Source organism: Girardinichthys multiradiatus, chromosome 2 (assembly GCF_021462225.1).
Source record: "Girardinichthys multiradiatus isolate DD_20200921_A chromosome 2, DD_fGirMul_XY1, whole genome shotgun sequence".
NCBI classification, from domain to species: Eukaryota; Metazoa; Chordata; class Actinopteri; order Cyprinodontiformes; family Goodeidae; genus Girardinichthys; species Girardinichthys multiradiatus.
In genome coordinates this window covers 13,748,379-13,775,527 of record NC_061795.1, presented here as the reverse complement: position 1 = coordinate 13,775,527, position 27,149 = coordinate 13,748,379, and the positions used below count along the sequence as shown (strand labels likewise).

At 39.4% G+C, this 27,149-nt stretch overlaps 1 protein-coding gene across 1 annotated transcript; it reads right to left on the bottom strand.

Annotated features, from left to right (window-relative positions):
- Positions 1-3,602: 3,602 nt before the first annotated feature.
- crabp1a (cellular retinoic acid binding protein 1a) lies at positions 3,603-25,545 on the bottom strand. Its single transcript, XM_047348911.1, has 4 exons — positions 25,269-25,545; positions 20,680-20,858; positions 12,535-12,648; positions 3,603-3,933 (listed from the first exon to the last, which is right to left on the bottom strand). The coding sequence occupies exons 1-4, from the start codon at positions 25,336-25,338 to the stop codon at positions 3,883-3,885; spliced, it is 414 nt and encodes a 137-aa protein (XP_047204867.1). The 5' UTR covers positions 25,339-25,545; the 3' UTR covers positions 3,603-3,882.
- Between the last annotated feature and the right edge of the window lie 1,604 nt (positions 25,546-27,149).

Here is a 27,149-nt window from a genome sequence, read left to right as displayed (position 1 = left end):
CCCAGAGCAGCCATACACCCAGCACAGAAGGCACTGTTTCTCTTCTTTTCTTTCAATTTTCAATATCTGTATTTTAACATATTTTTCTTTCATGAAATGCTTTTATGCTTATGTTTTGTTGTTTTCTTTCTGTCTTTCCTTTAATGTCCTGTGAAGCACTTTGGATTGCTTGTTTATGAATGGTGCTTTATAAATCAATTTGCCATTCATTGCCTGGAGGATGTTCATGCTGAACTTTGATTTTCTAAACTTATGGAAACAAGACATCATCATCTCAAGGGAAAGTGAAGAATTGAAAACAGAGAAAGTCTATCTGTGAATGTGTACCCTTTTTATGTTATCATGGATTGAACATAGTCATGTTAAATATTCAATGGTTGGGATATTGTTTTATAACAATATGAAAGCATAGACCAGTCCTGGTTTGTATCAACAGTTTAGGCTAGTGGTGGTGGTGTGATAGTGTGGGAAATATTTTCTTGGCACACTTTGAGCCCTTTAGTAACAACTGAAAATCCGGGGTAATCCCTGGTAATGGCATATTTTAACAATGCTGAGTAATTCAAGTAATACAAGTAAAGATAAAGACAATAACCTCCAATAAATAAATTAGGAAATCCCCACATTTATAACCACTTACACTGCTAAATCCACATACAGGCATGTTAAAGTAGGTTCACGTGATTAGAACATCATCACTTAGCATTTCAAAGGTGTTTTGTCCTGTTTGAACTCCAGATATATAGTTTGGTTCTCCTGACTGTTGAAGTGAGAGTGAAGACCACTGGGCCACAATATTTTTATGATAGTTTTCCTCTATTTTCATGTCAGTGGTCTGTCCCGCCCTACTCATTACAGTCCGATGGGAGCAATAACTGTCATGCGCGCGGGTTTTTTTACAGTATAATCCACCAATGTGAAAGCGAATGGCACCAAACAAAAAATTGAAAGTTTGCTTGGACCAATGGACTTTCCTTGTGTAAATACACCCTTAAATTAAATTCTTTCGACACCAAAGTAGAAGACAGCATGTATCAGAGGATGCTTGAGGAAAATGTGTAAAAAAAATGAAAGCTAAAGCTGAGTTTGACCCTGCAGCATTACAATGACCCAAAACCTAAAAAGTAAATCTATCAAGGATAGGGTAAAAACAAAGAAAGCCCTGGACTGAGTCAAAGTCCAGATCTTGTTCATAAGGAGATGCTGCAATATGACTTGAAACAGGCTGTACATGCAAGAAACCCCTAAAGCATCTCATAACTGGAGGCTAGAGACAAACTTTCCTTAGACTGATGTCAGAGACTGATAGATGGCTAAAAGTAGCATCTGAAGTTATTTCTGCTTAAGGGGTTAACACTTGATATAGCAATATAGGGTGTCCTAACTTCTTCCTCAGCTGGAAAATGCATTTTTGATGATACCTTTTGTTTAACGTGTAACACTAGGCTATATTTTGTTGTTCATGTCTATTCAAATCCCGTTGTTTTTGACAGATCAATGAAAATAAGAGAAAAAAGAAGTAAATATTAAATGGGGTGTCCAATTTTTTTTCCCATGCCTTTCACATATAATTGTTTTCTCCATCTACAGACCTTGTCTCACGTGAAGTCCCTTGTTTTAATTGTCATTTTATCCTTTTTTTAAACAAAAATCAAATTTAATATTTACTCAAAGAAAACTTGAAACAAACTTGCTTTATATTTTTTTAAATGTAAGCTATTTAAGCTAAAATCATAATTTTGGAATAATTACATTAATCTCAGAAGCTGTATGATTTTTCACTCTTTTTTTTTTTTGTTTCTTGCTTTTTTTGTTGGCCTTTGCGTAAAGATGTTCATACCTGACTTCATCCGGTCACCTTGTTGATAAAACAATGAGCAGCACAGATAGAAAGCCTGGTGAAGCAAAAGAGGTCAGACAAATCAAGAAACCACAGCGCTTCTGCGTCTGTTCTTTCTAATATCTCCGCCTTCACATGATAAGCCCAGAAGTCGAGTCACATGAGCAGTGTTTTACACCTTTCTATTTTAATCCCATTTCCCTTCAAATTCCAAAAGAGATTTTGAAAATATGACTAATAGCTCCACATATATCTGGGTCAGTTTCAGCCATTAGAAACAGAAGCTCTTATTTGGTCTACTTCTTTGAAGAGTCCGTTTGACTAATAGAGACTCTTCTTTGAAACAATGGGACGCTGCTGGGCTGGGAGGCTTGCTTGTTACTGACTGGTTTTGATAGTCTTATCTTGTCGCTCAGCTCAGTTTTACATGCTGTTGCCTCAGCTCCAAGCACAGCGGCCGGTCTCTGTTCAGTTCCGGCACAGGACTGACAGCGTAGTTGGAGCATATTGTGAAAACCATTCATTGTGTGGTCCCTGAAGCAAACACGCATGCTTTTACCTTTCAGGTCTGATGCAACATCACGTTATCGTTTTACACATAACGTGATGTTTCACTTTTTAAACTGTGAGAGCAGAACAGCAAAGTTGAGAATATATAGGAAAGTCAAGAGTTTAACGTTTCAGTAAAAGTACTTTAAGTTTTATGTTTCTAAAGTTTTATTGGAGAGTGAGAATGTCTAGGCTGAAACTTTCCCCCTTTCTCCTGCAATGGAACCAGTATTTTTGTCCCAATTCCGATGGGGAAGAAAGGGGACTTAAGTGACTTTGAATATAGCATGGTTTTTGGTCACAGAGTGGCTGGTCTGGGGGTTTCAGAAATCGGTGCCCTACTGAGATGTTATCTCATAAACTTCTCCCTGCGATCAGAGAATGATCAGAAAAAGCATCAACATCAGCAGTGACATTGAGAATTCTCTATAAACAACATGAAAGCATAGACCAGTCCTGGTTTGTATCAACAGTTTAGGCTAGTGGTGGTGGTGTGATAGTGTGGGAAATATTTTCTTGGCACACTTTGAGCCCTTTAGTACCAACTGAGCATCATTTCAACATGGCAGCCTACTTTAATATTGTCATTGGCCACGTCCACCCCTTTATGACCACAGTGTACCCATCTTCTGATGGCTACTGCCAGCAGGATAATGCTCTATGTCACAAAGCTGAAACAATGTCAAACTGGTTTCTTGAACATAACAATGCATTCAATGTACTCTGATGGCCTCCGTAGCAGCCAGATCTCATCATAATTAAGCACCTTTGGAATGTAGTGGAACAGGAGATTCATATAATGCATGTACAGTCTATAAATCTGCAGCAACTGTGTGATGCCATAATGTCAAACCAAAGATTTTGAGGAATGTTTCCAACACCTTGTTGAATGTATGTCGTAAATAATGAAAGTTCTGACGGCAAAATGGGGCCATGCATTTGCAGCTTTCCAAACTGTTTGATCAGCAGAAAGTTTGTGGAAAAGACCTGCAAACCAAATACACACTTTAATGAGAAATGATAATAGATTAGAAGTTACCTGGGTGAAGTTATAGAGCTGTAAAATAAAAAAGCACATATCTAAAATTCCACGGTATACTGTACTTATCTATCTGAAAGGAAAAGAATAGTTTTTTCTTCCTCTAACCTATTATGATTAATAACATTCACATGACAACATTAATATACATTCATATAAACAAACAGTCTCAGATATCTTTGTTCCATGTATGTTTTATTGCTTCCTTTCATCAAACTTTAACAGTTGATGCAGCCGATGACTAAATCCAACATTATTATCACCTGGGTTGCAGGTATGGACACTGAGAAAGCTAGCTACTGTACTGCAGACACAATGTTAACTACAAATAACCATTAGGAGACTATTCTGGTTGATGCTGAAAGGTTAGATTGCACAAGAGACTTGGCGAATGTGTTATTGAGTTAATGGAATAGGTTCCCACGAGCTTTGTCCAGGTGAAGGTTGCACGGCCTCACTCCCGCATGTAAATCCTTGTGCACACCACATCGTCTGCACCAAATGTCTGCAGGAAAACAACAAAAAAAGGGTTTTGCATTTCAGTCATTTGATATTGATTAGCCCTTACTGTTTTCAAATGTTTCAGATGAGTACAGTTTTAATTCAGCTAAACAGCTGTGACAGTTACCCTCTTTAGCACCGTAGTATGCCTCTGTTCTAAACCTTTATTTGTGCAGCAACACGCCACCCCATGCAGTAAGTCCACGGCAATTCTGCCCTCAAAAAATGGATCAGCACCAACATATCAGTGAGCATTAATAAAGTTAGAGTCTCTAATCATTCAGTGATTTCCATTTCTTTGCCACGTGAGTTTGGCAGAGCCAGTTTTGTGGAAATTTTGGGGGGCTGGGTTGGGCTAATTTATGTTTTATGCCGTTATTTTGAAGTAAGAAAGGAAGATGTTCTTGAGTTGCCCTGTTGTGTTGGCGGAGTTGGTCAAAAAAAGACTAAAAGAACAATCAGTGGCGCTAATGTTAGCTTCAACTTTGGAATTTTCTATCAGCGCTAAAGGTTTATTTTGTTTGTAGACAGACAGACAGACAGACAGACAGACAGACAGACAGACAGACAGACAGACAGACAGACAGACAGACAGACAGACAGACAGACATTTATCCAAAGGAAAATATGGCACCTCTGGAGTGGAATGTTCTAAATTTAAAAAAAAACATTCATAATTACTTTTTGCCTAAAAACCACCTTTGACGTGAGAGTACCTCCAGAGCATCAGTCCATATCACATTAGTTTATTGTCAAAAAAGAAAACCTGCGATTAAAATTAAACTTTAATCAAACAGCATTTTGTTTCAGAAAGGATGAGTTCTTAAGGAACATAATATCTGGTGGAGTGAAACTGCTCGTTGCCTGCAAGAAATTCAGTCTAATTTTAGGCTGATAGAGCTCAGCAGAAATTCCTCCCACTTTAACTGCTTCCAGACTAAACCAATTACACACATTATGCAGATCCTATGGAAATGTGCCCCACTTACAGCATGAACTGCCACACACCATGAGACCATTGGGCTGTTATCACAGTTCCCCATAGAGGTCTCAGGCTGAGCCTCTTCAGCTGTAGGGCTTTCTCTGCGTCTGGACCTGCCTTAGTTCTGATTCACATTCAGCTGCTGTTTGCTTGTCTTCTTCTAGTTCCTTTTCCTACAGAGAGTTCTACACAATAAGTTATAATCTATGCACATGCATGAGTCACCCCTGATTTGTTTTCCAGAGACGTTTCAATCCTTTCCAAGATTTTAATGATCATCATAACATATTCAACCATTTAATATACTCCAGCAGAACCAGGCTGGACGGGGATGATCAGTCTGTAGAAATGTTTTCCTGTTTCTCCCAGGATGCTCTAACCAGTTCAAGGTCAATCTCTGGTTAGTGGCTGTGTATTTTTTCTGCCTCCCTTTTTCCTTCTGCCATTACTTGTTTTTTAGCATCCTTTTTAGAATTACCAGAATGACGCTTACATTGCCCAGAGCGCCTATCGTGATTCAGCTGATGATGTTCTGGGTCTTTTATATATCATAAACACATCTACTGTTGGAATATGGTGTGAATTTACTTTCATTGCATCAGACAGTTTTGCTTCTTGTAGTTTCAAAAACATTTTGGCGCCAATTGACAGACAGTCAGACATTCCCAGATGTTTTAAAGACATTCAGGAGCTGATTCCGAGCAGATTGTAACATGCTGTTGAATGATGACTTGTTGAAATCACTGGTTACTTGCCTAAAAAGACTCTTCATTCCCAATTGTTGTGCTTGTCTTTAGAGCCCAGTAGAAGAAGCTTGTTGATGGTTTTAAATATATTGCAGACATGTGCATCTGCAACCCTTTCTTACATGTCTTTGGATGTTTTTCTGAACTTTAGGATTTGATTGATTCGAGTACTGTCCACACATGTTTTTCACATTGTAGCTTCAGTAAGCCAGACTTGCAGTCTTTGTTGTCTTGAAAAATAGTTTAGTTGGCTTTGTGAATGTCTGTCAGAGTTCTACTTTGAATTTTCAGATAATCTGCTCTAAGTATTCTATAGACAGTCTAAACCTGTTGCTTGTCCAACATATACCAGAGAGCATGATCAGCTACAAAAACTGAACAGAAAATAATAAATATAAAATAAAATCAAAAATTAAAGATTTGTGACCAGAGAATTGTGATCTCTGCATTTGTAAAGCTTTGACCTGCTGATGCTGTTTTTAGTCAAGAAGGTAAAGAAGATAGGAGCATTTATTGTGTTTCTTTCCAGCCTTTTCGTCATCAGAGGTCATTAACTATGTTAAGATTATTTTTTATTAATAGAGGCAACAGGAAGTAGGAGAATGAGGGTTTAGCTAATATTGTAAACAGACACAACATGTTGGCATTTTAAACCGTGTTTAGCAAAAGGCTGCCATAAAGTCAAAATCCACCTGGTTTCATGACAGGCAGAGGTTAAACATTCAGCCATCTTGTTATCTAATGAAATTGTTGTTCTCTCTCACTGTTTTGCAACCCGAATGAACTGCAGACATGGTAAATGGCCTGCACTTGTATAGCACTTTATCAAGTCCCCAGAGAAACTAAAGCGCTTTACAGTACGATCAGTCATTCACCCATTCATACACACACTAACAGTGGTAGACTACATTGTAGCCACAGCTGCCCTGGGGCACACTGACAGAAGTGAGGCTGGCATACAATTGGCGCCATTGAGCCCATTGAACACCATCAGCAGGCAAGGCAGGTGAAATGTCTTGCCCAAGGACACAACGACTAAACGGGGTTCAAACCGGGGTGTGAACTGGCAACCCACCAGTTATAGTACAAACCCCTACCACTATCACCACTGTTGCCCCACATGGCAACATGGTTCAACTTGTCCAGAAAATACAGTTTCCTTTTAAGTAGGAAGTAAGGTTGTAGGGCCCCTGGTGAGTCGGGTGACACACAATTCTTAATCCTTAGGCTAAAATGATGTTGGTCAACCTTTCGCAGCAAAAGCAGCTTCAACTCTTCTGGGAAGGCTTTCCACATGGTTTAGAAGTGTGTTTTCGGTAAGCACATTTTTGAGGTCAGGTAATAATGTTGGACAAGAAAGCTCAGCTCACAGTCTCCGCTCTAGATCATCCCAAAAGTGTCCTATGGGGTTGCTGTTAGGACTTTATGCTGGCCAGTCAAGTTCTTCTTCACCTAACTTGCTCACCCACGTTCTTATGGGTCTTGCTTGGTGCTGTGGAGGGCAGTCACAGGAATCGCTATCCCGAAACATTTTCCACAAAGTTGGGAGCTTGGAATTGTCCAAAATGTCGGTTCCAGTGAGAGTTCCTCTCACTGGAACTAACGGGGCAAGATCAGCTACTATAAAAACAGCCTGACACCAAACCCAGACTCATCCACTGGACTGTGGCAAAGACGGATGATTTGTCACATCAGAGAATGTTTCTCCACTGTTCTAGAGTCCAGTGGTGGCATGCTTTCCGCTAGTGCATCCAATGCTTTGCACTCCACTTGGCTATGTAATGGTATTATACAGCTGCTTAACTAGAAGAAGCTCCCTACCCACTGTTCTTGAGCTAATCTGAAGGCCACAGTCATGATCCAAGCCTGTTTGTATTCTTTTGGTTCCCACTTTACTTTTCTGTTTGGACTCATTTTATGTTAGCCATTGCCTGTTCTCCATGGTCTATCTTCCTGACAGTCACATAAAGTTTGAAGGTCTGTAGCAATTAAAGCAGCAGAAATTTGACAACCTTTGATCCCCTTGTGCCTCCGCACACTCTGACCCATATTTGTGACTGAGATGCCATTATTCCCAATCACCTCCACTTTGTTATAACACCCTCAACATTTGACTGTTGAATATTTAGTTGTGAGTAAATGTCATGACTGAACTTATTGCACAGGTGACACCATATTACAGCATATTGCTGGAATTCACTTAGTTCATGACTAAATTCTTTGCAGGTATTTATTTAGGTTTGATCAGGGGTCATATTTTGCTAAATTTGAAAGGCCTAAATGTATAACAGAACTTCATTCAATAAAATTGGGTGCTATGAAGCGACTAAGAGGCAAGTTGACCCAAAGCCATCACCTACTAACAAAAGAGTAACTCAAAACACAAAAACATTCCCAGTTGTTTTTTTTTTTTTTTTACATGTCCTGTCCGTCAGAGTAACACACAGAATTGTTGTCTGAGTGTAAAGAAGTTGAATAGCTTTACTTTCACAAATGGAGCATTACAGCTAACATAATGTTCCGCTTGAGATATATATATATATATATATATATGGATACGGAGACAAAAATGAAAAAAAAAGCAAACAAAAAGAATTAAGGAAGAGAGAGAGGTCAGGCAAAAAAGAAAAAAGGAGAGAAGAAGAAAAGAATTGAGGAGAGAAATAAGGATGAAGAGAATAAAGATTATTTTAGGCAAAACTGACTTGTTACAGTCACTTGCATAAAGTATTCATACAATTTTTCAATCAATCAATCAAACAACCAATCAATCAATCAATCAATCAATCAAAAAACCAATCTATCAATCAGTCAGTCAGTCAGTCAGTCAGTCAAGCAATCAGACTTTATTTATAGGAACACCTTTCATACAACCAAGTGTTTAACAGAGGTTAAAAACAGTACAGACATAAAAACAATGGAAACACACAAATTAAAAATTATCAAACCATTTTATGGGAAGAAACTTGTGCCATCAGAAACTGAATTTGAATTTCTCAGACTGAATATGTATTTGGGTAAGTTGAAATTAAATGCATTGATCTGAAAATGAATTTAGTGGTTTGAAACTGAATTTATTGATTTGAAAACTGAATTTAATGGTTTGAAACTGAATGTATTGATCTGAAACTGAATTTATTGGTTTGAAAACTGAATTTAATGGTTTGAAACTGAATTAATTTGCATCTTTAAGAAACGTCATGTAAACAAATGATGGTCAAATAGCAACACTTATGCTACCTGTAGCTATTAGCTCAGCATGGTGCGTCAGGTGTTATGTCGGTCAGTGTTTCCCCTGCCTTTACCTCAGCGTAACTTATGTTGCCTAGCAACAGTGATAGCGTGAGCACACAGCTGTGAAGCCGAACAAATGGAGCCCTAATGGCTTATTTTCTTGTTTTATAATCTTGTTCATTATTCAGCCATTTAAATTGTGAAAGTTTTGTGTTCATAGATAAAAAATAAAAATCTATTTGTAAAAATGTAACAATTTAAACACTAACATATTAACTTTAGGAACAACGTTTAAATCAGTTTATTTGTAGAGCATAAAGAAAACCGAACATCAACATTAGATATCATCTGACTGAATTATATCTGTGTTTAACTTCCATCCATTGGGGAAACCCAGCAGGAACTTGAAAACAACGTGCCGGGAGTCAGCTGTTCTCTCGGTTCATCGCACCTCAACCCCCCGGGTCAGCTGTGCGCTGCCCGGTGTCAGGGCAGCAGAAGCGGATGTCTCTGAACATGTCGGAGCACGTGTGGAATTAAGCGAAATCTTGATAAACCGAGCAGATATTTCAGGTTTACACAGCTACATTCTAGTCTAAAAACATGTTCCTTTTGTTTCACAGAAAGCGCAATATATCCAACTTTGTTCACAGCTTTTCCTTCTCCTCCAGGCTTTGCTACATCTGTTAGCACAATCTACTTTGACCCGCAATGAATCATGGGATAGGGTGTCCCACGAAGGATACACCGGACCCATCCTTCATATATGGGGAAAAGAAGGACGCATTTGTCGGCCCTATTTGGAGGAGCCTGCTAAGCTGTAAACTTCATTGCCTCACAATGACGTAATCGGCCAACAAATGCGTCCTTCAAAGAATGCAGTCCCTCAATTTGGACACAGCAATAGAGAATGACATCCGTGAATCGGTGAATCTATGTTTGATTAATCTGTGGCTTCAAGGACCCGGATGTGTGACACAAAAAAATAAAGGTATATAAATTAAATGGTATATTTCCTTTTGGGTGACAGGCCATGTCTTTGAACAAAGGAATAATTCTCCTCCTTTCCAAGGTTGGTTTATCTATCATGGTCACATGGACAATGTCAAGCTGCTGTCGTATCAAAACAAGAAAAGCAGTCCCAAGTGAAAAATTACATGATTTACCTGTTAGTGTTGTTATGGCAACCAAGACAATGCTTTGTGCAACCACACACCGCTTTCCTGTCTTTAAACTCTTCAGTAATGGGAATAAATATAAGATTTAAGGAGGTTTTGTTGAATAGAAGTACTGAGAACTTTGAAATGTTGGGTGTTGTTGTCCAAGGAGAGTTGACGTGAGAGGGGCTGAGAAACAAAGAGCCTCTGCATATGTCACGCCTCAGCCACATCAACCTCCATCAGTGCGTAAAAGCTTCGGCTCCTGCAAGGCAGGCAAACAGTGTCATCGGCGGGGCAGAGGAGTTTTGACCGCATTCTGCTTTTATCACTCACTCATCACAGATGAGTTCATATGCTCTGCCCTCACAGCTTGTCAGTGTTAACAGTGAGGAACCTCAATCTCCCAACATTTATTACGGGTTTTTCCCCTCCTTCATCTATACTGGCCTCTAGACGGTAATAGAAAATTGCACAAACATCCGGTTATTAGGTTTTTCAGCATCTAAATCTGTCATATTGTTGGTTTAGGCTTTTTCTTTGTGGACATTCATCTCATAAGAAATCCTAAACGCACAGTGCAGAGTGTGAGAGCACTGAAAGTAGAGAAGATCTAGCTGTTGACTCCCTGAGAACTGTTTGTGTGGACTCCCATGTGGATGGTTCAGGGGGCTTTAGACCCACTGACTTCTGCACATGTTAATCTGGCTGAATATAGGGGAGAGGGAGGGTTTACTGCAATGTCAGAGTAGCAGCTGCTCTGGTTCTCCTTTCACGTCTCTCTTTGGGGAAGATGAAAGCGCAGCTTCTTGGGAAACGGCCCTCGTTTCTTCTGTGGTTGAATTTCCAGGGTGACTTCATACACCACCTGCCTCATTTTATTAACTGTTTGTTAAACAGGAGCGCACAAGGCTGGGTGAAAATCTCATCTCTAGGCATCTGATGTCTTTGTGATCTTCAAAAAGAAAAAGCTACAACATACAATCATTCCACACCAGAGCACACTTTTCTTGTACATTTGATAGCATGGTAGAAAAAGTTGTTTGGCTTTGTAAAACAAAAATGCTATGTTTTAGACTTTTTATCAATGTGGCTGCCTGTGCTAAGTAGGCAATGGCTTGTTACCTGTATCAAGGTATACCAAATAAAAATAAAAAAAGGTTCTGGCTTTTGAACTGCACCTCTTAGGGATTGAAACAGGCCCTTGGTGAACTAACCTTGCTTCCTGGGGCAATATCTGATCACCAGGGGCCCTACAAGCTTACTCCCTTACAGGCATTGTTCCAGGAGCTATCTCTGGTCACCCTTGCTCAAGTGAAGTTCATCTAAGTCTCAGAGATAGGGCATGCAGCTCTGTCAACAAGGGAGAGCTTGGAGCAGAGCCACTGCTTCTTCTCATCGAAAGGACACAGTTAAGGTGGTTCAGGCATCTGATCAGGATGGCCCCTGGACACCTCCTTTTAGAGGTGGACACCTCCTAGAACCCACTGGAGGGACTATAAATCCCTTCTGGCCTATTAAGCACTATAGGATCCCCAAGAATGAAAGGGAGAATATCTCTTGTGATAGGAAAGAGTTTCCCTCTTGGATCTGTTACCCCCACGACCTGATCCTGGATAAGCAGAAGTGGATGGATGGATGGATGGATGGATGGATGGATGGATGGATGGATGGATGGATGGATGGATGGATGGATGGATGGTTGGATGGATGGATGCATGGATGCATGGATGCATGGATGCATGGATGCATGATGGATGGGATTAAAAAGCAGTGTCCCTTTCCTGCCTGTTCCTGCACACTGCCATTCTGCTGGCAGACACACAAATACAAATATTACAAATACAAATACACAACCACACAAATATTCATATTCACCTATTTGGAAATATTTCTGTTTGTGAAAAACAATCTAGTGATTGTGTTTAAAACTAAAGGAGCACCAGCCATTATTCATATTAAAGCAATGCTGTTTTAAAAGTACACAAACTATGAGCAGTATGTCTGTGAAGCAGCTGACGCCACGCTGGATACCAGAGCAGATTGCCTGATCAATTAAGCAGCTAATATCAGCTTGTTAGACTTGCGTTATTCTATAAAGAGCAGAATAGAGAAAAAGTTATAATATTTTACACAAAAAGGATTAATGGCAAGCTACTACCATAATAGTAGTGGGTGGTTACTTCATAATTCTGTGTAACAAAATTAAAACAATAACTAGAAATATTGTAATAACATTAGTGAAACTAATAATGAATAAATTTACAGTCGGAAATTAAAACAGTCGGATTAAATGTTGCTTTCCTGATTTTAAAGTTTGATCATGTTATACATCTTTTAAAATCTTTATTTAAGTACTGTTTTATGTAACTACTGTGATACTTTAATATTTTTGCATAATGTTATCTTACTATTAGAATGTCATACCATTACATGCCTAATCACAAGGTTCTCTGGGAAGAGACAATTCAATGCTGTGTGCTCACCAGTACAAGTTCATCCCCGTTCAGCTCTCGGGTCCAGTAGGTTTTAGGGCCGTCTCCGTCCACCAGAGTCTGCTGACAGTAAATCTTATTCTCTGACTCCCAGGTGGCCAGGCTCTGCACAAAAAGGCACCAAAGATTGATGTCTTCAATATCTTTACTCTCATCACAGAGTAACTCTAATTTTAGCATAACCTACAAAAGTGCAGTTTGTTGAGTAATGATGATGAGTCTCATTGATACGGTGCAGCATTGGACAATTAAAATGCAACCAACCAAGGCGTTTCTTATTGCTTGGCACATGAGTAGTAACATTCATCTGGTTGAGAAGCTGTTGCCATTCATACTATGAAACCCTCCAATGTGGCAGATTGAAAACACCTCTGCAAAGAAGAGTGGAACAAAATGCCTACAAGAATGTAGAAGACTCACTGGAGTTATTGCAAAAGTCTGATGGCAGTTGTTGACACCAAAGGAGTGGTTTAGGATGCAATTACTTCTGCTCATACGACCAGGTTGGTTTGAATAGCTTGTTTTCATTTGAAAGCTGCTTTTTGTCTTTTTTCAGCTTATCTTCATGTTGAAAATAGGTTTGATGAGCTGCAATCTTTAAGCCTGGCAATGAAGCAAAAACACAGGAAACCTGTAAGTGGCAGAAACTTCTTCACAGGACTGCAACTGTCTTCTGTTAGCTGTGTTTCAAGCAGATTATTCAAAGACTGCTGCTGTGTCTTCTGAAAGGGTCCAACTATTACTGCTTCTCTACACATTTTGCCTCTAGTAATGTTTTATGGCTCAATTATTTTTTTCCTTTATAACCAAATTAGTTTTGAAGAATTTTCAGCTGATGGCACTTCAGAGTGTACAACGTGTAAAAGCGAGCTAACATGGCTGGGACTCCATCATATTCAAAATGTGTTTTCAGTATCTTTGTGGAATTGCATGATATTTGTAGGGGAAATGATGCCAAAACACTTGTTTAATAGTTTATCTTATTTTGTGTTAGAAAGCACTGCAGTTCAGTTGTGAATAAAACAGCTGCCTTAGTCTTTCATGGACAAATGTTTGTCACCATATCAAAGGTTTTGGTATACAGGCTGCCATACACAGTCCTCACCAAGTTCCAAAACCTGAGAGCTTTTCTAAAGCTTTATTTTGATTTTCTTTTCACCAAAATAAAACCAGGACAGTGAATTAGCAACATTTGAGTACCAATGTTGATCTTATCTCTGATTTTCTTCGTTAAAATGTTTTAACACAAAGACTTTCTTCTCTAAAGAGCTTCATAACGTACCCGTGAGTAATACAAATGTGAATCACCATTCAATGTTTTTTTTTGTAGGCCTGTTTCACATGGAGATGTGGTATAAAGTGTATAATAATCTATTTCCAACCAAAAGCCTCTAGTCTAAAAAAAACTGGGAGCAGGACTTAGTTTTGAACCACATCACTGCTGTAATAATATCTTTCAGACAAATGAGACTAAAGAAGAAATTTTTGATCATCATGGTCAGCCCCGTGTATTAAACTGAACACAGCATATCATCGGAAATGGCTCATAACAACTGTAGGGTACGGAGGAGGAGCAGTGATGATTTGGGTTTGCTTTGTAGCCACAGGACGTGAACACCTTGCAGTGACTGAGTAGTGAGACCATGAGCTCCTCTGTATTCCAAATAATTCTGGGGTCAAATGGCCATGATCTGATGCTTGGCCCAAACTGGGTCATCAACAGGAGAAGGATCTCAAACATGATGGCATATCTACAACAGAAGGGCAGAAAAAAAAAATATTCAAAGTGGCCCAGTCAAAGTCCAGACCTGAACCTGATTGAAATTCTATGGTGGGACCTTGAGAGAGTTTGTGTGGAAACAAATGTCTGCAAACTTCAGTGAACTAGAGCAGAAGTTAGATGCATCATTGCAAATAATAAACTATGTCTAACTTAAAACTTTGTCTCAGAGAGAAGAGATATGTCTAAAAAACATTTCCTCTGAATACCAAACACTCACCAGTGCAGCCTGGAGTTTCTTAGCCACCTCTGAGACCAACAGGACACAATTTATCACTTTCACCCTTCTTAATGTTAGAAGGCCTTAGCTAATCCAGCTGAAATCAATCAGATAAACCGGAGCTTTTTAACTTTGTGATTCTGTTAATCAACTCGATGCCGTATGCCTGACATAGATCAGAGTGTAATTCCACCAACCACGACTGACTTAACCCACTAGGTTTTCCTCCACTAACCTGCTCCACCTGAGAGTTTGCCAACACTCCACAGAAACCTCCCACCCTGCCAGAACATGTGCGACTACATGTCTATCTACACAATATGTTGTGATATCCACAGTCAGCATTGGTTGACTCTTTTCTCATAACATGAAATAATAATTAATACACAGAACAGTAAAAAAAAAAAAAAAACATAGGACTCATGTTTAAAAATTGGTATTAACTCGAATAAAGTGAACATTTTCTGCTGCTGTTTAGAGGCATCAACAAGATTGTGTCATTTACACAGTTGAAACCTAATATTTTCATACATTGTATATAAAGTCCTCCTGACAGAACTGGTTTAAATGAGGTTTGGAGGTTTGGAGGCTACCTTGCTTACACACACATTTTCAGGACGGTCCACAAATTTTCTATGGGACTGAGATCGGGTCTTTGTGATGGCCACTCCAAAACACTGCCTTTGTGGTTCTTGAGCCACTTTACAACGAGTGGCGGATGCTGGTCTTTCAAGGAGGGGAAGCTCAATTTCAAGATTGCTGATTCGCCGATTCGCTCATTTCGCTGTCAATCAAAAAGGGATTCAGCCTCAGACAGATCATCCAATCATCATACAGAAGCTGAGCGTCCGGGCCAGCCGAGGCCAGCCCACTGCCCCATAGACCCCTAGAGATGCTTAGCGTTAGATGGACTTGACAAAGCCCAGCATTTTTGCTTCACTATTGAACTCACTGTTTAAAGCACTGTTAAGCTGCGGGAATGAGTGAGAAGAAAGCCGCGTCGTTACCAGTGATATGAAGCTGATTCTGAACAAAAGTTGAGCGCGTTGTAGCGCATATTTAGTCAATGACATGTACACACAACAGTATATATTTGATCCCTTATTTTTTGACATTTTAGGGAAAGCTGAGCTTCCCTTGCAGTCTTAGAGCAATCGCCACTGTTTACACCAATGTGGCACTGTCCTTAAGGTGGATGTAAGAAGACCCATTTGTTTCCAAAAGAACTTCCTGGGTGATGTTTTGAGATGTCGCTTCAGTATTTCCACATAATCTTTTGCCTTAAAGTGACTTCTACTTCATGAAGTGCACCAGTCCCTCCTGTAGCAACACACCCACACAACATGATGTCAGTCCTGTGCTTCACAGTTGGGGTTGTGTTCTTTGGCTTGCAAGCGTCTTCCTTTTTAATTCGATGATGGTCATTTATATTATGATGGTCAAACACTAGATGAATCAGACCAAATGACAAAAGTATCCAGATCTGGCTTTTTATATTGTTTTTGGAGTAATGGCTTGTTCTCTGAGTGGGCAGTAAGCCTATGTCATTTCAGTAAACGTTTCACTGTGGGGATGACACTCTTACCTGCTTCAGGGAGCATCTTTATTAGATCTTTTGTTTTTGCCGGACTTATAAACCTGGCACTGTCAGGCATCTTGAAACAGTACCCAAGGATGAATCAGACTTGTGGAGGTCCATTTTTCTCTTCCTGATATCTTGACTGATTTCTTTTGCTTTTTGTATGATGTCATGTATGACACAAAGGAAGGAATTTGTTTGAGGTGTTGCCTTAAAATAAATCCACGTGTTCCTCCATTTAATCAAATGTGGAAAATTAATCTTAAGCTTAAAAAGCCATGACTTCATCATCTGGGCTTTGTTTTAGGACATGTGCATGATCTTTTCAAGCCAAGATGAGTGAGTAGCACTATTTCCACTTTGTACCAAACTCTATCACAAATTAGAAACAAAATTCTCCATCAGTATTGCATAAAGTTTCTTAAAAGGCTGGAGTAATTTCTGTGTTTTAAAGGAAATACCAAAAAAAGTATCTGCTGGATCAAAGAGATTATCGAACCTTCAGTAGGATCCCCAGAGATTAGTTGATCCTCAGCTAGCGTTAACACCTCACAGGTGTATTAAAACAATGCCAGGGTGGAAAGACATCTACAATGACTTTGGGGATGCAATGGTTTCTTCCCACCAAACTGGGATAGGCTATAAAGCCATTAAGAAATTAAGTTCATCACTCTACAGTGAGTAAGATTATACACAAGTGGAAAACTATGTTTTAAGACATAGAAATCTTTCTGTATGACATGTCCTTTTACACGATACAGGTCGATCTTCGTGGATCAACTTCTACAATATGAAAGGACAAAGCAGTCATTTATGAAGGGGAACGTACTTACGTGTTCCTTGCAGAATGATGATCTGAGGGCTACCGTGTTATATATTGAGTATGAATTCAATTTCTTGTCAACAGAAATATTTTTAGATGTTATGATGTGGTTGTCTCTGTTTTTTATCGTTCCTTCAAGGCTGCACAGAGGCAAAGGTTTAGCCCCAATCAAAATTGCCCTTAGATGTGAGTGTGTGCCTGCATATTTGCTTTCCTGTGAGTGTCTGTGTTGCCCTATGATTCACCAAGCCCAGGATGTTCCATGTGTCCTGCCCATTTACCAATGGAGAAAAGTAATGTCCCCTCATGACCTTGTAAGGATTAACCCTTTTCTAACACAGTATCCTAGGTTAAACCCATAAATCGACATGTTATGGGACATGGACCTGTATCCATCTATGTTTGGTCCAGGGTTTTGTTTTTTTAATCAGAAGTTTTGAGTCCACGAAGAGTTATTTTTTATGTTGACACTTTCAGATAAGTTTTAGGAAAATTCAATGTAGAAATTGGCTACTTTCTCAACCTAACACAACACAGCTTCCTCTCACAGTCCAAAAACATGACATTTAGGTTAATTGGTCTCTCTAAATTGTCCTAAGTTATGAGTGTATGTGTTTATGGTGGTTTGTCATGTCTCTGTGTTGCACTGCGATGGACTAGGAACCTGTCCAGTCAGTACTCACCCCTAGCCCAGTGACTGCTCGAGATAAATGGATATGAGGGAATTGAAGCAAATAAAAAAAAGGTGTTTAAAATAATCAAATCTGAATTATTGGTGACCGATAAATAACTCCAAACATCATTTATCTTTTGTAAAGTATGTACCATTAGTCTGTGACAAAAGATACTATAAGTAGAAAGCTCCGATCGTAAACTCCAAGCCCCAATTGCATAAACTGTTTAAAGAAACTTGGCAAGTTCAGCTGTCATCTGCTCCTGCTTTCTGTTATATAACGTTCCTCTGCATGCAGCATGGAGTGTAGGTGAATACATTATATAGATCTCTGAATGGAAGCTCAACCATTACAAAGGAATTTTGCGGTATCCTTGCAACAAGCAATTGCTGTAATTCAATTTACAACCATAGACCATGATTAAGGTGTAATGAATCTTACAATTTTGTATACTTTACAAGAAATTAAAATCAGGAGGGAAACGTTATTATAATTTCTTTTATCATGGACATGATCAGACCTGACAATTGGTCCAACTCATCCACATTATCTGATTGCACAATCTGTGTTTTCACAGAGCTGTCTCAGAGCTGGGATTATGTGGAGAGACATTTCTACGAAACCAGTTCACTCCTATCGCATCATGTCACAGGACACATCTGTTGTCCCAGGATTCTAATACATTCTTTTTTTTGTTGTTGTTGTAAAAACTCTTAGAACACAAGATGTTTTAGTTTTGTAAAGGTTTTCTAAAAATTATTTTCAAATTCTAACACCTTTCTCCAACAAGATGCAAAAATTACAGTTGCCTTTCTTTGAGCTCTGTCTGAATGAGGATGAGAGGATCCCCCACCCCTCTGGGTCTGAAGGGCTTCAAAGAGAAACTGTCATCCAGCTTGAGCAGCCCTTACTGCTAAGACGTGAACGTCATATCAATTGCTGAGGCTGAAAAAAGGTATTTAATTTTCATTGCCAACTTTCATATGACACCACATTCTCAGGTTCTTTGTTACATATTGATGTCTATAAAAAAGAAGGTAGTTTAACTGCACTTAAAAAATGTTTTGTTCATTAAAAAAGAAATGAGCAAAAATACCTTTTCTAGCTGAGGAGAACGTTTGGACACCCTACTTCCTAATTGCTGATTTGAGCCCATTTGTATAAAATAACAGGGAAATGCTTCCTGTGCATATCTGCCAGTTTCTGACATCGATCAGAAAAAAGTTTGCTCCACTCCACACTTTCAGCTGTTAGATGTTTGAGGTTTTTTTTTCCATGTACAGCCCCTTTCAGTTCACCGCACAGCATCTCAAACATATCAACATCTATTATAAACATCTGAACCCCCAGAACTTCCTATTTTACTGGTATTTGTTGGCTCATAGTCATGTTACAGGGTTCCGGTCTGCTTCAGCTTTTCATTTTAAAGATGGTCTTACATTTTCCTTGAGCATCCTCTAATAGGATGAATACATTAGAATTTATGGTGGGTTTATAATAGTGATCTGGCCAGGTCCCGCTGCAACAAAAACAAAACCAAATATGACATTTCCACATTTATGCTCCACAGTTGGTGCAAGGTAATCTTTTCTTTGGCAAGGACAGGAAAGCTGTTCATAGTTAATTGGGAAATAAATTGGGCTGAAAACAGGGCAGTCCTGAGGGCGTGGTGGTGGGGCAGGGGTAGAGTGACCCATGTATGGAGGCTACAGTTCTTGGCGCAGCCTTTTTCGAGTTCGAGTCCCGGCCCTTTGACCTATGCTGCATGTCTTCCCCCTCACTCTTCACCCCATTCCTGTCAGCTCACTTTGAAAATAAAGGCCACTAGTGCCACAAAATTAAAAGAAATGAAGGCGGAATTTCACCTCCCAGCAGGACAATGACCCTAAACATACAGCCAAAGTTATAATGGCTTGGTCTAGATTAAAGCATGTTCTTGTAATAGAATGGCTCATTTAAAGTCCAGACCTAAATCCAAGTGAGAATTTGCAGCAAGACTTGGAAATAAATGTTCACAGACCCTCTCCAATCTCACTGAGCTTGAGGTATTTTGCAGAGAATGGGCAAAAATATCAAACTCCAGATGTGTAAAATGAGCAGAGTTTACTTGTGTCCTTCTTTGTGGTGTTCTGTTGCATAGAATCCCAATAAAATATTTAGCAGTTTGTGGTTGTAACATGACAAAACATGGAAAACATTAAAAGCTATGAATACTTTTGCAAGGCACTGTTGCTACAATCCTCTGATTGTTATGCTAATTAAAATTCCAGACATTACCTTTATTCCAGTCACAACCCCAAAATGTTTTCAGCTATCTTTGGAACATTACTCTGCTCACACAAGAGGTTAAAACCTTCGCTGTTCATGTGTTTCTTCATCCGTAAATAGAGCTTTTTCTCTTTGAAAATTATTTATTGTAGCCTAAAGTCTGTATACTATTTTGTTCTTCAATGACATTACATTCTCAAAAAGGTTTGTACAAGAAAAGTGAAACAAATGAACACAGAAGTATGTAGGATTCACTGGGAATAAATGCTCGGAATGGTTGAGGCTTAAGTGATTTAATGACCAGTTACTGGGCCTACTGGGCCTACTGGGCAAAGGCCCAAGGAATGAATGGGTCAGATGGGCCCTACTGGCTCAGTACCTTTGTCTAAGGACAGCAATCACATTTATTACTGGCAATGGCCACAAATACGCAAAACACCACAAAAACACTCATAATAAATGACCACAAGATAAGTAAGTGAACTCACCACAGAGAACTGAAAGTAAAGAGAAACAAAGGTAGATACAGAAACATGATACGCGAGAATTTCACTAAAACTTAAAAAAATACAGAATGTAACCCTCATCTGCATACGATTTGACCATCTGACTGTTTCCACTTAGAATTTCCTTTCATTTTCTGCTTAACCAGATCACAGAAAGTTAGAAATGAACAAAGCACCAAAACTACCGAATGAACAATCATGATTCCAGTTTTGGCTGTTGTTCATTTTTTGCCTCTTGACTTGCATTTCACATTTTTAATCCTGAATACGCCTTGTGTCATCCTACCTTGACCTTGCGTCCATCCACAGTCTCCTCATTGAACTCTTCGCCAATGCGGAAGTTGATTTCGGTGGTGCGCACACTGGTGGACGTCTTGATGTAGAACTGCTCGCCGTCCTGGCGGATCTCCACTTGAGGGGTCGAGGCCGCCGCCACAGCCACCTTTCTCAGCATGGCGTTCACGCCTGAAAAAACACAACCCAGACAATGTTAACACAGACGGGCGGGGTGCATTTAGCCAAGACTGCAAGAGACACAGTGTGCACCGCAGGCCACCATCATTTCAGAAGCATTAGGGTCATTGGGTTTACAGTGTTTCATTCTGGTCCTAGGCAATCTAGTTGAAGCTAGATTGCTTAAAGCCACATAAATGAATTTGTAATTTCTAGGAAAGGGATGGTTTCTGGAATCAGCAGAATACCCTCTGTATCCAATTGTGACAGTGAAAGAAAGAGAGAGAGCGTAAAACAGAGAGATAGAGAGACCAAAAAGAAATAGAGAGCAATGATGTCTGTTATTGTGCTGTTGTTTGTGCTCCTATTTTCGGAAGAAAATCTTCCAGTCTGCACCCCTCCCAGATTTAAAGCGTTCAAGTCTCTCATGCCAGCCCATATCAACTCAGAAACTCAGATGTAGTGAGACTTGCTGGCTGAATGTCTCCCTTTATCGGTGTGTGTCTGTCTCTAGCCACACCTATTTTTGCAGAGAATGATAGAAATGTGCTTGTTTTGGAATATAATCACAATGAGCCCTCTGTGGCTTTTACAGAAACCTCAGCTACTTATTGAAATTGTAAGAAATTTGTGGAATTTTGGTGCTGAGGTTTAATAGAAAGGGATAGGAACTCTCATGTTTGTCAGAGCAGCTTATCGCTGGTTGTCTCCTTTAGTCTGATGGTTGCATGGCCTGTGACAAGTGTTTGGCATGCTTTGGTTTGACTCTGCAATGGCCATCTGGCTTTATGTCCTGCCAAATCCTGGCTCTTTGATTTCTTTATGTTCTCCTCTAGCAGGAAGTGCAAAAAGAGGATTTTTCTATAGAAAGCCTTACAGAAAGTACCAAATAATTAATTCTGTAGGATTTTTTTTTCCTCTAATTTCCTCTAAATACTTTTAGAAGATCCTCCTCCTTCAAAACCACAGGGGTAATATTTGGTTAACACCCAAGATTGTGGACTAATTAAACTGACAGCTTAATCAACCCCGCCCATGATCTACAGGAACAACAACATGTGTTTTTCTAACATCAAATATGCATGAGCACCAGCTAGCCAAGCAGCCTGTGTTGTCCTTTTCCATCAGCAAAGTCAGCAAAATGCTGAGCACTAAATAATCTTTAGACCACTACACCCTAAATGTGAACAGAAACATTTCATAACTTTATGTGCAAGCCGACCAAATTATTATGCTGACGATTCTGTGCTTTTTTGCAATCTGGATGTACAATGTCTTGCATAGCATTTGCGGTAAATTAACTTTTCCATATTTGGTCACTTTAGAACCACAAACCTGATTGTATTTTATTAGGAATTTATGGGATAGAATAACACAACATAGTGCTGCTTTGAACATCTTGAATCGGAATCTGAAGGGAGATAATCTCTGAATTTTCTCAGATCTCGTCAAAGATGCTTAATTGGATCTACAACCTCAATTCCAATGAAGTTGGGACGTTGTGTAAAATGTAAATAAAACAGAATACAATGATTTTCAAATGCTGTTAAACCTATATGCAATTGAAAACAATACAAAGACAAGATATTTAATGTTCAAACTGAAAAACTTTATTGTTTTCTTGCAAATATTCACTCATTTTGAATTTGATGCTTGCAACACTTTCGAAAAAAGCTGGGACAGGGGGAATGTTTATCATGCATTAATGGTGCCTTCACAAATGTGCAAGTTACCCATATCAGAACATTGGGCTGATAACAATCCAGATAGTCCTTTTATACCTAATCATGACACTCACCTGTTTCCAATTAACCTGCTCACCTGTGGGATGTTCTAAACAGGTGTTGTTGAGCATTCCTCAACTTTCCCAGTCTTTCGTTGTCCCTGTCCCTACTCTTGTCTATGTAGTGTATTCATTTGCAAGTAGACTGAACTGAATTATGTACATCACAGTGTTCTGTTTTTTTTATTTTATTTACATTTTACAAAATGTCCCAACTTCATTGAAATTGGGGTTGTAGGTCTGCACTTTGACTGGGCCATTCCAATACACCAGTATACTTTAATCTAAACCTTTCTATTGTATCTCTGGCTTTGTCCTTCTGGAAGGTAGACCTCTGTCCCAGTCTTAAGTCTTTTGCAGCCTCTTACAGGTTTTCTTTCAGGATTGTGAGGTATCCAACTTCATCCATCTTCCCATTAACTCTGGCCAGATTCCTTGTCAAAAGGTTTTTACTTGGTCTCATCTGATCATCTGACCATTGCACTTTCTTCAAATGTTTGCTGTGTCTCCCAGGTCACTTGTAGCAAACTACATACATGACTTGTAATGGCTTTCTTTCAACAATGGATTTCTTCTTGCCACTCCTTTACAAAGACAATCTATGTAGAGTGTATGACTAATAGTTGTCCTTTTTAACATGTTATCCCACCTGCATTCTTCCACAATTACCATGGGCCTCTTGGCAACTTCTCAGATTAATGTTCTTCTTGCCCAGTCAGTCTAGGTAGTCACCCATGTCTTGGTAAATTTGCATTTGTATCAAGTTCTTTTCATGTTCGGAAGATGGATTGAAGAGCCCTCTGTGAGATGTTCACAGCTTGTGATATGGTTTTAGAAGCTAGCCTTTCCAAAACTGTCTCCACCGCTGTGTTTCTTGGCCTACATTATGCTGTTTGTCCTCTAATATTCTCTACCAAGCCCTGGAGGCCTTCATTAAAGAGCTGGAACTATGCTAACACTAAATTACATCCAGGTGGACTATATTTATTAATTAGGGGACTTTTGAAGGCAATTTGCAGCGACTGATTTTATATAGGGGTGTCAGAGTAAATTGGGCTACATTTTTCCACACTTTTCAGATTTTTATTTGTAAAACACATTGAAAACTATGTTACTCCACTCCACAGATACGTATTTATTTGTGTGGGTCTATCTAAAAAAATCTGGAAAACACATACAATTTTGTCATTGTAATGTGGTGAAATGTAGAAAAGTTGTTTTGGAAGGCAGTGTAGCAATCCTTTTCTTCTGTACAGAAACCTTCGACTCAACAGGTAATTAGAAAGATGTTGATGGAAAGTGGCGGCCCCCTCAGCGCTGGAATCCGCATTAGATGGCGGTCAGGGATGTCTCTCTCTGTCTCTCTCTCTGACCGAACTCCTCTCAAAGAGCTAACGGCAGATCTGCTTGAGCAGATGTGGTTAATGTGTTGGATGAGGTGCTAAACTCAGGGCCTTTTCCCTTCAGACCAAAGATCACAACAGAGGAGCTGGTGCCTTAGTAACCTCAAAAACAAAACCCAGGGAAGGTTATAGGAGAACTATAATTTAGGAAGGAGAACTTTATGTTTTTCCTTTTAGCTCCTGTGCAAAAAATTCATATGTCCAGTATGGCTGGAAAATGGTGATGAAAGCACACCTACAAAATCCAGTCACGCAGATATTCCTGAAATATTTGCCATTTAAGTTTCATGCATATTATGTACTGTAGTTTTTTTTATTTTTTATTTAGCATGGCAATTTTATGCAAAATTGTTTACACTTGTAAAGTGGCAATTTGTCGTGTTACAGCCATGAACTTTAATGTATTTTATTGGGATTTTGTGTTGTGGACTATTACAAATTAGTTTACAATTATGAAGTGGGTGTAATACATACACACACCCCACTCTTTTTTCTATAAATTTTGAAAAGCATGTATCCTTTTCCGTCCACTTTACAGTTGTGTTGTACTTTGTGTTGGTCTGTGACACAAAATCCTCCCTGAAATACACAGAGTTTGTGAGTGAACTTGCGGGAATCCATGGCACTGCATTTGTATCCAAAAAAAGTGAACTGTAATCCCATTGAGCTCCTGAAGAGCTCATCAGAGGGACCTGTCCCTGAAGATTTCCGCATTATTCTAAAAGACATCAAGCTTTTTGCTGCGTCCCTGTCTGTTTCACTAGTCCCTGCGTGACAAAACGCTGCTACACAATCGAGTGACCCAGTTAAACTGGTCTAAATCTAAACCATCACAATCATCAGTGAAGACTAAGCAGGTTGACAAAGGATGAAAAAGGACATGAGAAAGAACAACAGAGTGATCCACGGACCTCCCCTGGCAGTAATGCATGCCCTACTTAAATACTTAACATGAATAATGGTATCCCTCCCCCCTTTTCTCACTTCATGTAACAATACAACGTCTGTTTAGGCTGGAATTTTGCATCCAGGGTGTCTATCTCCTGGAATAGCTTGAGGGATTTCCCCTCAGAAGGATCTCTGCCTGCTTTTTCCCAGGGAGCTTCTCAGAACAAATTGATGCTGTTTGGTGTCATGGTATTCCAAAAGCACAAGAAAAGGCTTTTTTAATCTTCATTATTTGGACATGATGCAGGAGCAAACCTATGCAGCAAAGAGGGACAGGAGAAGACTCACCCAGGGCTTTGAGAAGTTCCTCAAAATTGTCACTGCTCTTCATCTTCCAGTTGCCGGCAAAGTTAGGCATGGCTGCTGAGGCTGCGTGCGAGGGCTGCAGAAGAAACCTGTTCTCTCTCTGACTCTTTCTCACCCTCCTGCTCCTTCACAGTTCTCCTCTGCTCTGAGCTCAGCCTCCCGCTCACGCGTTACACCCAGTTGAGTCTTTTATTTATTTAATTTTTTAAATCACAGAAATGGACGCTCTCCCTCACACTCTTGGCAGCTCCTTCATGCATATGTGTCTCAGAACGCTGGAGTAATCTCTTTCACTCCTTTATAGCAGCTGTCTTTAATGGAAGGCAGTGGAGGTCCCTCCCTCTGAAAGATTTGTCCCATTAATACAGTAAAGCTGGTCTGAGATGTCTGCTTAGACTTGAAAAAGACTAAATTAATTATTAAACTTATTTTTTGTTTTGAAAAAAAAATTTCTCTTGAGCTCCGTCCGCAGGTTTTCTACAGGATTTATGTTTACAGAAGAACAATCATTATCCTTCTGATATACCCAGTGGCAATAACTTTTAGGTTTATGGGCAGAATGCACCAGAGTTTCATTTTGAAATTTCCTGGTATTTCAAGAAGTTAATCATGCCATGTATTGGGGAAGAAACAGGCCCACAGCATCACAGATCCTCCACCATACTTAACACAGGGTATGAGGCAGTTTTCCACTTCTTGCTGCATGACTCTAACAGTGCTCTTACCTCCTGGACCATCCTGCTTACAGCAGGCGATGGCAAGGTGAACTTACTTCCGTTTTAAGTTTTTTTCTCAAAGTTATAGCTGTTTAAAACGTTTTACATTTTTTTGCTTTGACTGTGAATATGGGCAAGTTTAGAAGGTGGCCAGCTATAATCTTCTTGCCATTTCCTGACTTATGAACCTTGCAAGAATGGAATGTTCTCCTGTCATTCCCATTTTAAAGATAAAATGGCACCCTGTTGTCACAGAACAACAGCTAAAAGGTCCCAATAATTATGATAAACTAAAAATATATTTACTGTATATTTTAAAATATTTCGGTTATAGTGACTTTATAATTAACTGTTAGAGATACAGAAACGTGTGGTGCCGGTGAGTTTGTCAAAGTTTGTTAGTTTTTTATTTTAGATTTTTACTGAACAAATGTCCACTAATTATATGATTTTTCAGAGTGATAATATGCTACTGCATTTTATTTTAAAGCTTTTTTTCCTACGTTTCCGAAGAGGGCGCTATGTTCATAGTGTTGGATTGCTAGTCTTCCTGATGTGGATGATAGTCTTTTTGTCTTCTGGCAAATACTTCATATCTCTAAAGACCCACACAAAGGAAAAAGTAGCTATTTGGTCAAAGTCAAAGATCATAGTAAATGAGTGGCCTAAAAAGAACATCAGGCAAACTTTAAAAGCTAAACCATGTTTATTAATCAACTTCGCACCTCAGGATTTTGGATTCTGTCTGTTGTGGTGGACCCTGTCTGCTATAGATATCATGCTGAGTGTCTGTTCTGTGCTGCCATAAGACCTCAAGACCTCCACCTAGCAGTTTATGACCAGATGCCATCTTTTTGATGTTCTCCAAGAGCTGTTTTATTCTGAATGGTAGCTTTGACTAGTTCTCAGACTCCATTAATTTGCTTTATGTGCAGTTTCAGGCTGCTGGACTTTGTGCCAACCCATTTTGCATTGTGATGAGGTTTCATTGGCTTTAGTCTCCTCCCTTCATACAAGCAGGGTATCTGAATGGCTGACAGAGCGTATGTATTTATGGCTTGGACTTTGTTCTTACTATTCAGCTGGCTCTTCAGGCCCTTCATACTCCCTGGTGGTTACTAGTTTTGGCTGACTTCCTAGTGACCGC

Excerpts from the sequence above, each read along its gene's own strand:
- crabp1a (XM_047348911.1), bottom strand. The coding sequence starts at position 25,338 with ATGCCTAACTTTGCCGGCAACTGGAAGATGAAGAGCAGTGACAATTTT. Across the intron at positions 20,859-25,268 it reads GGAACTTCTCAAAGCCCTGG|GCGTGAACGCCATGCTGAGA; the intron begins GTGAGTCTTCTC and ends GTGTTTTTTCAG. Across the intron at positions 12,649-20,679 it reads TGGATGGACGCAAGGTCAAG|AGCCTGGCCACCTGGGAGTC; the intron begins GTAGGATGACAC and ends CTTTTTGTGCAG.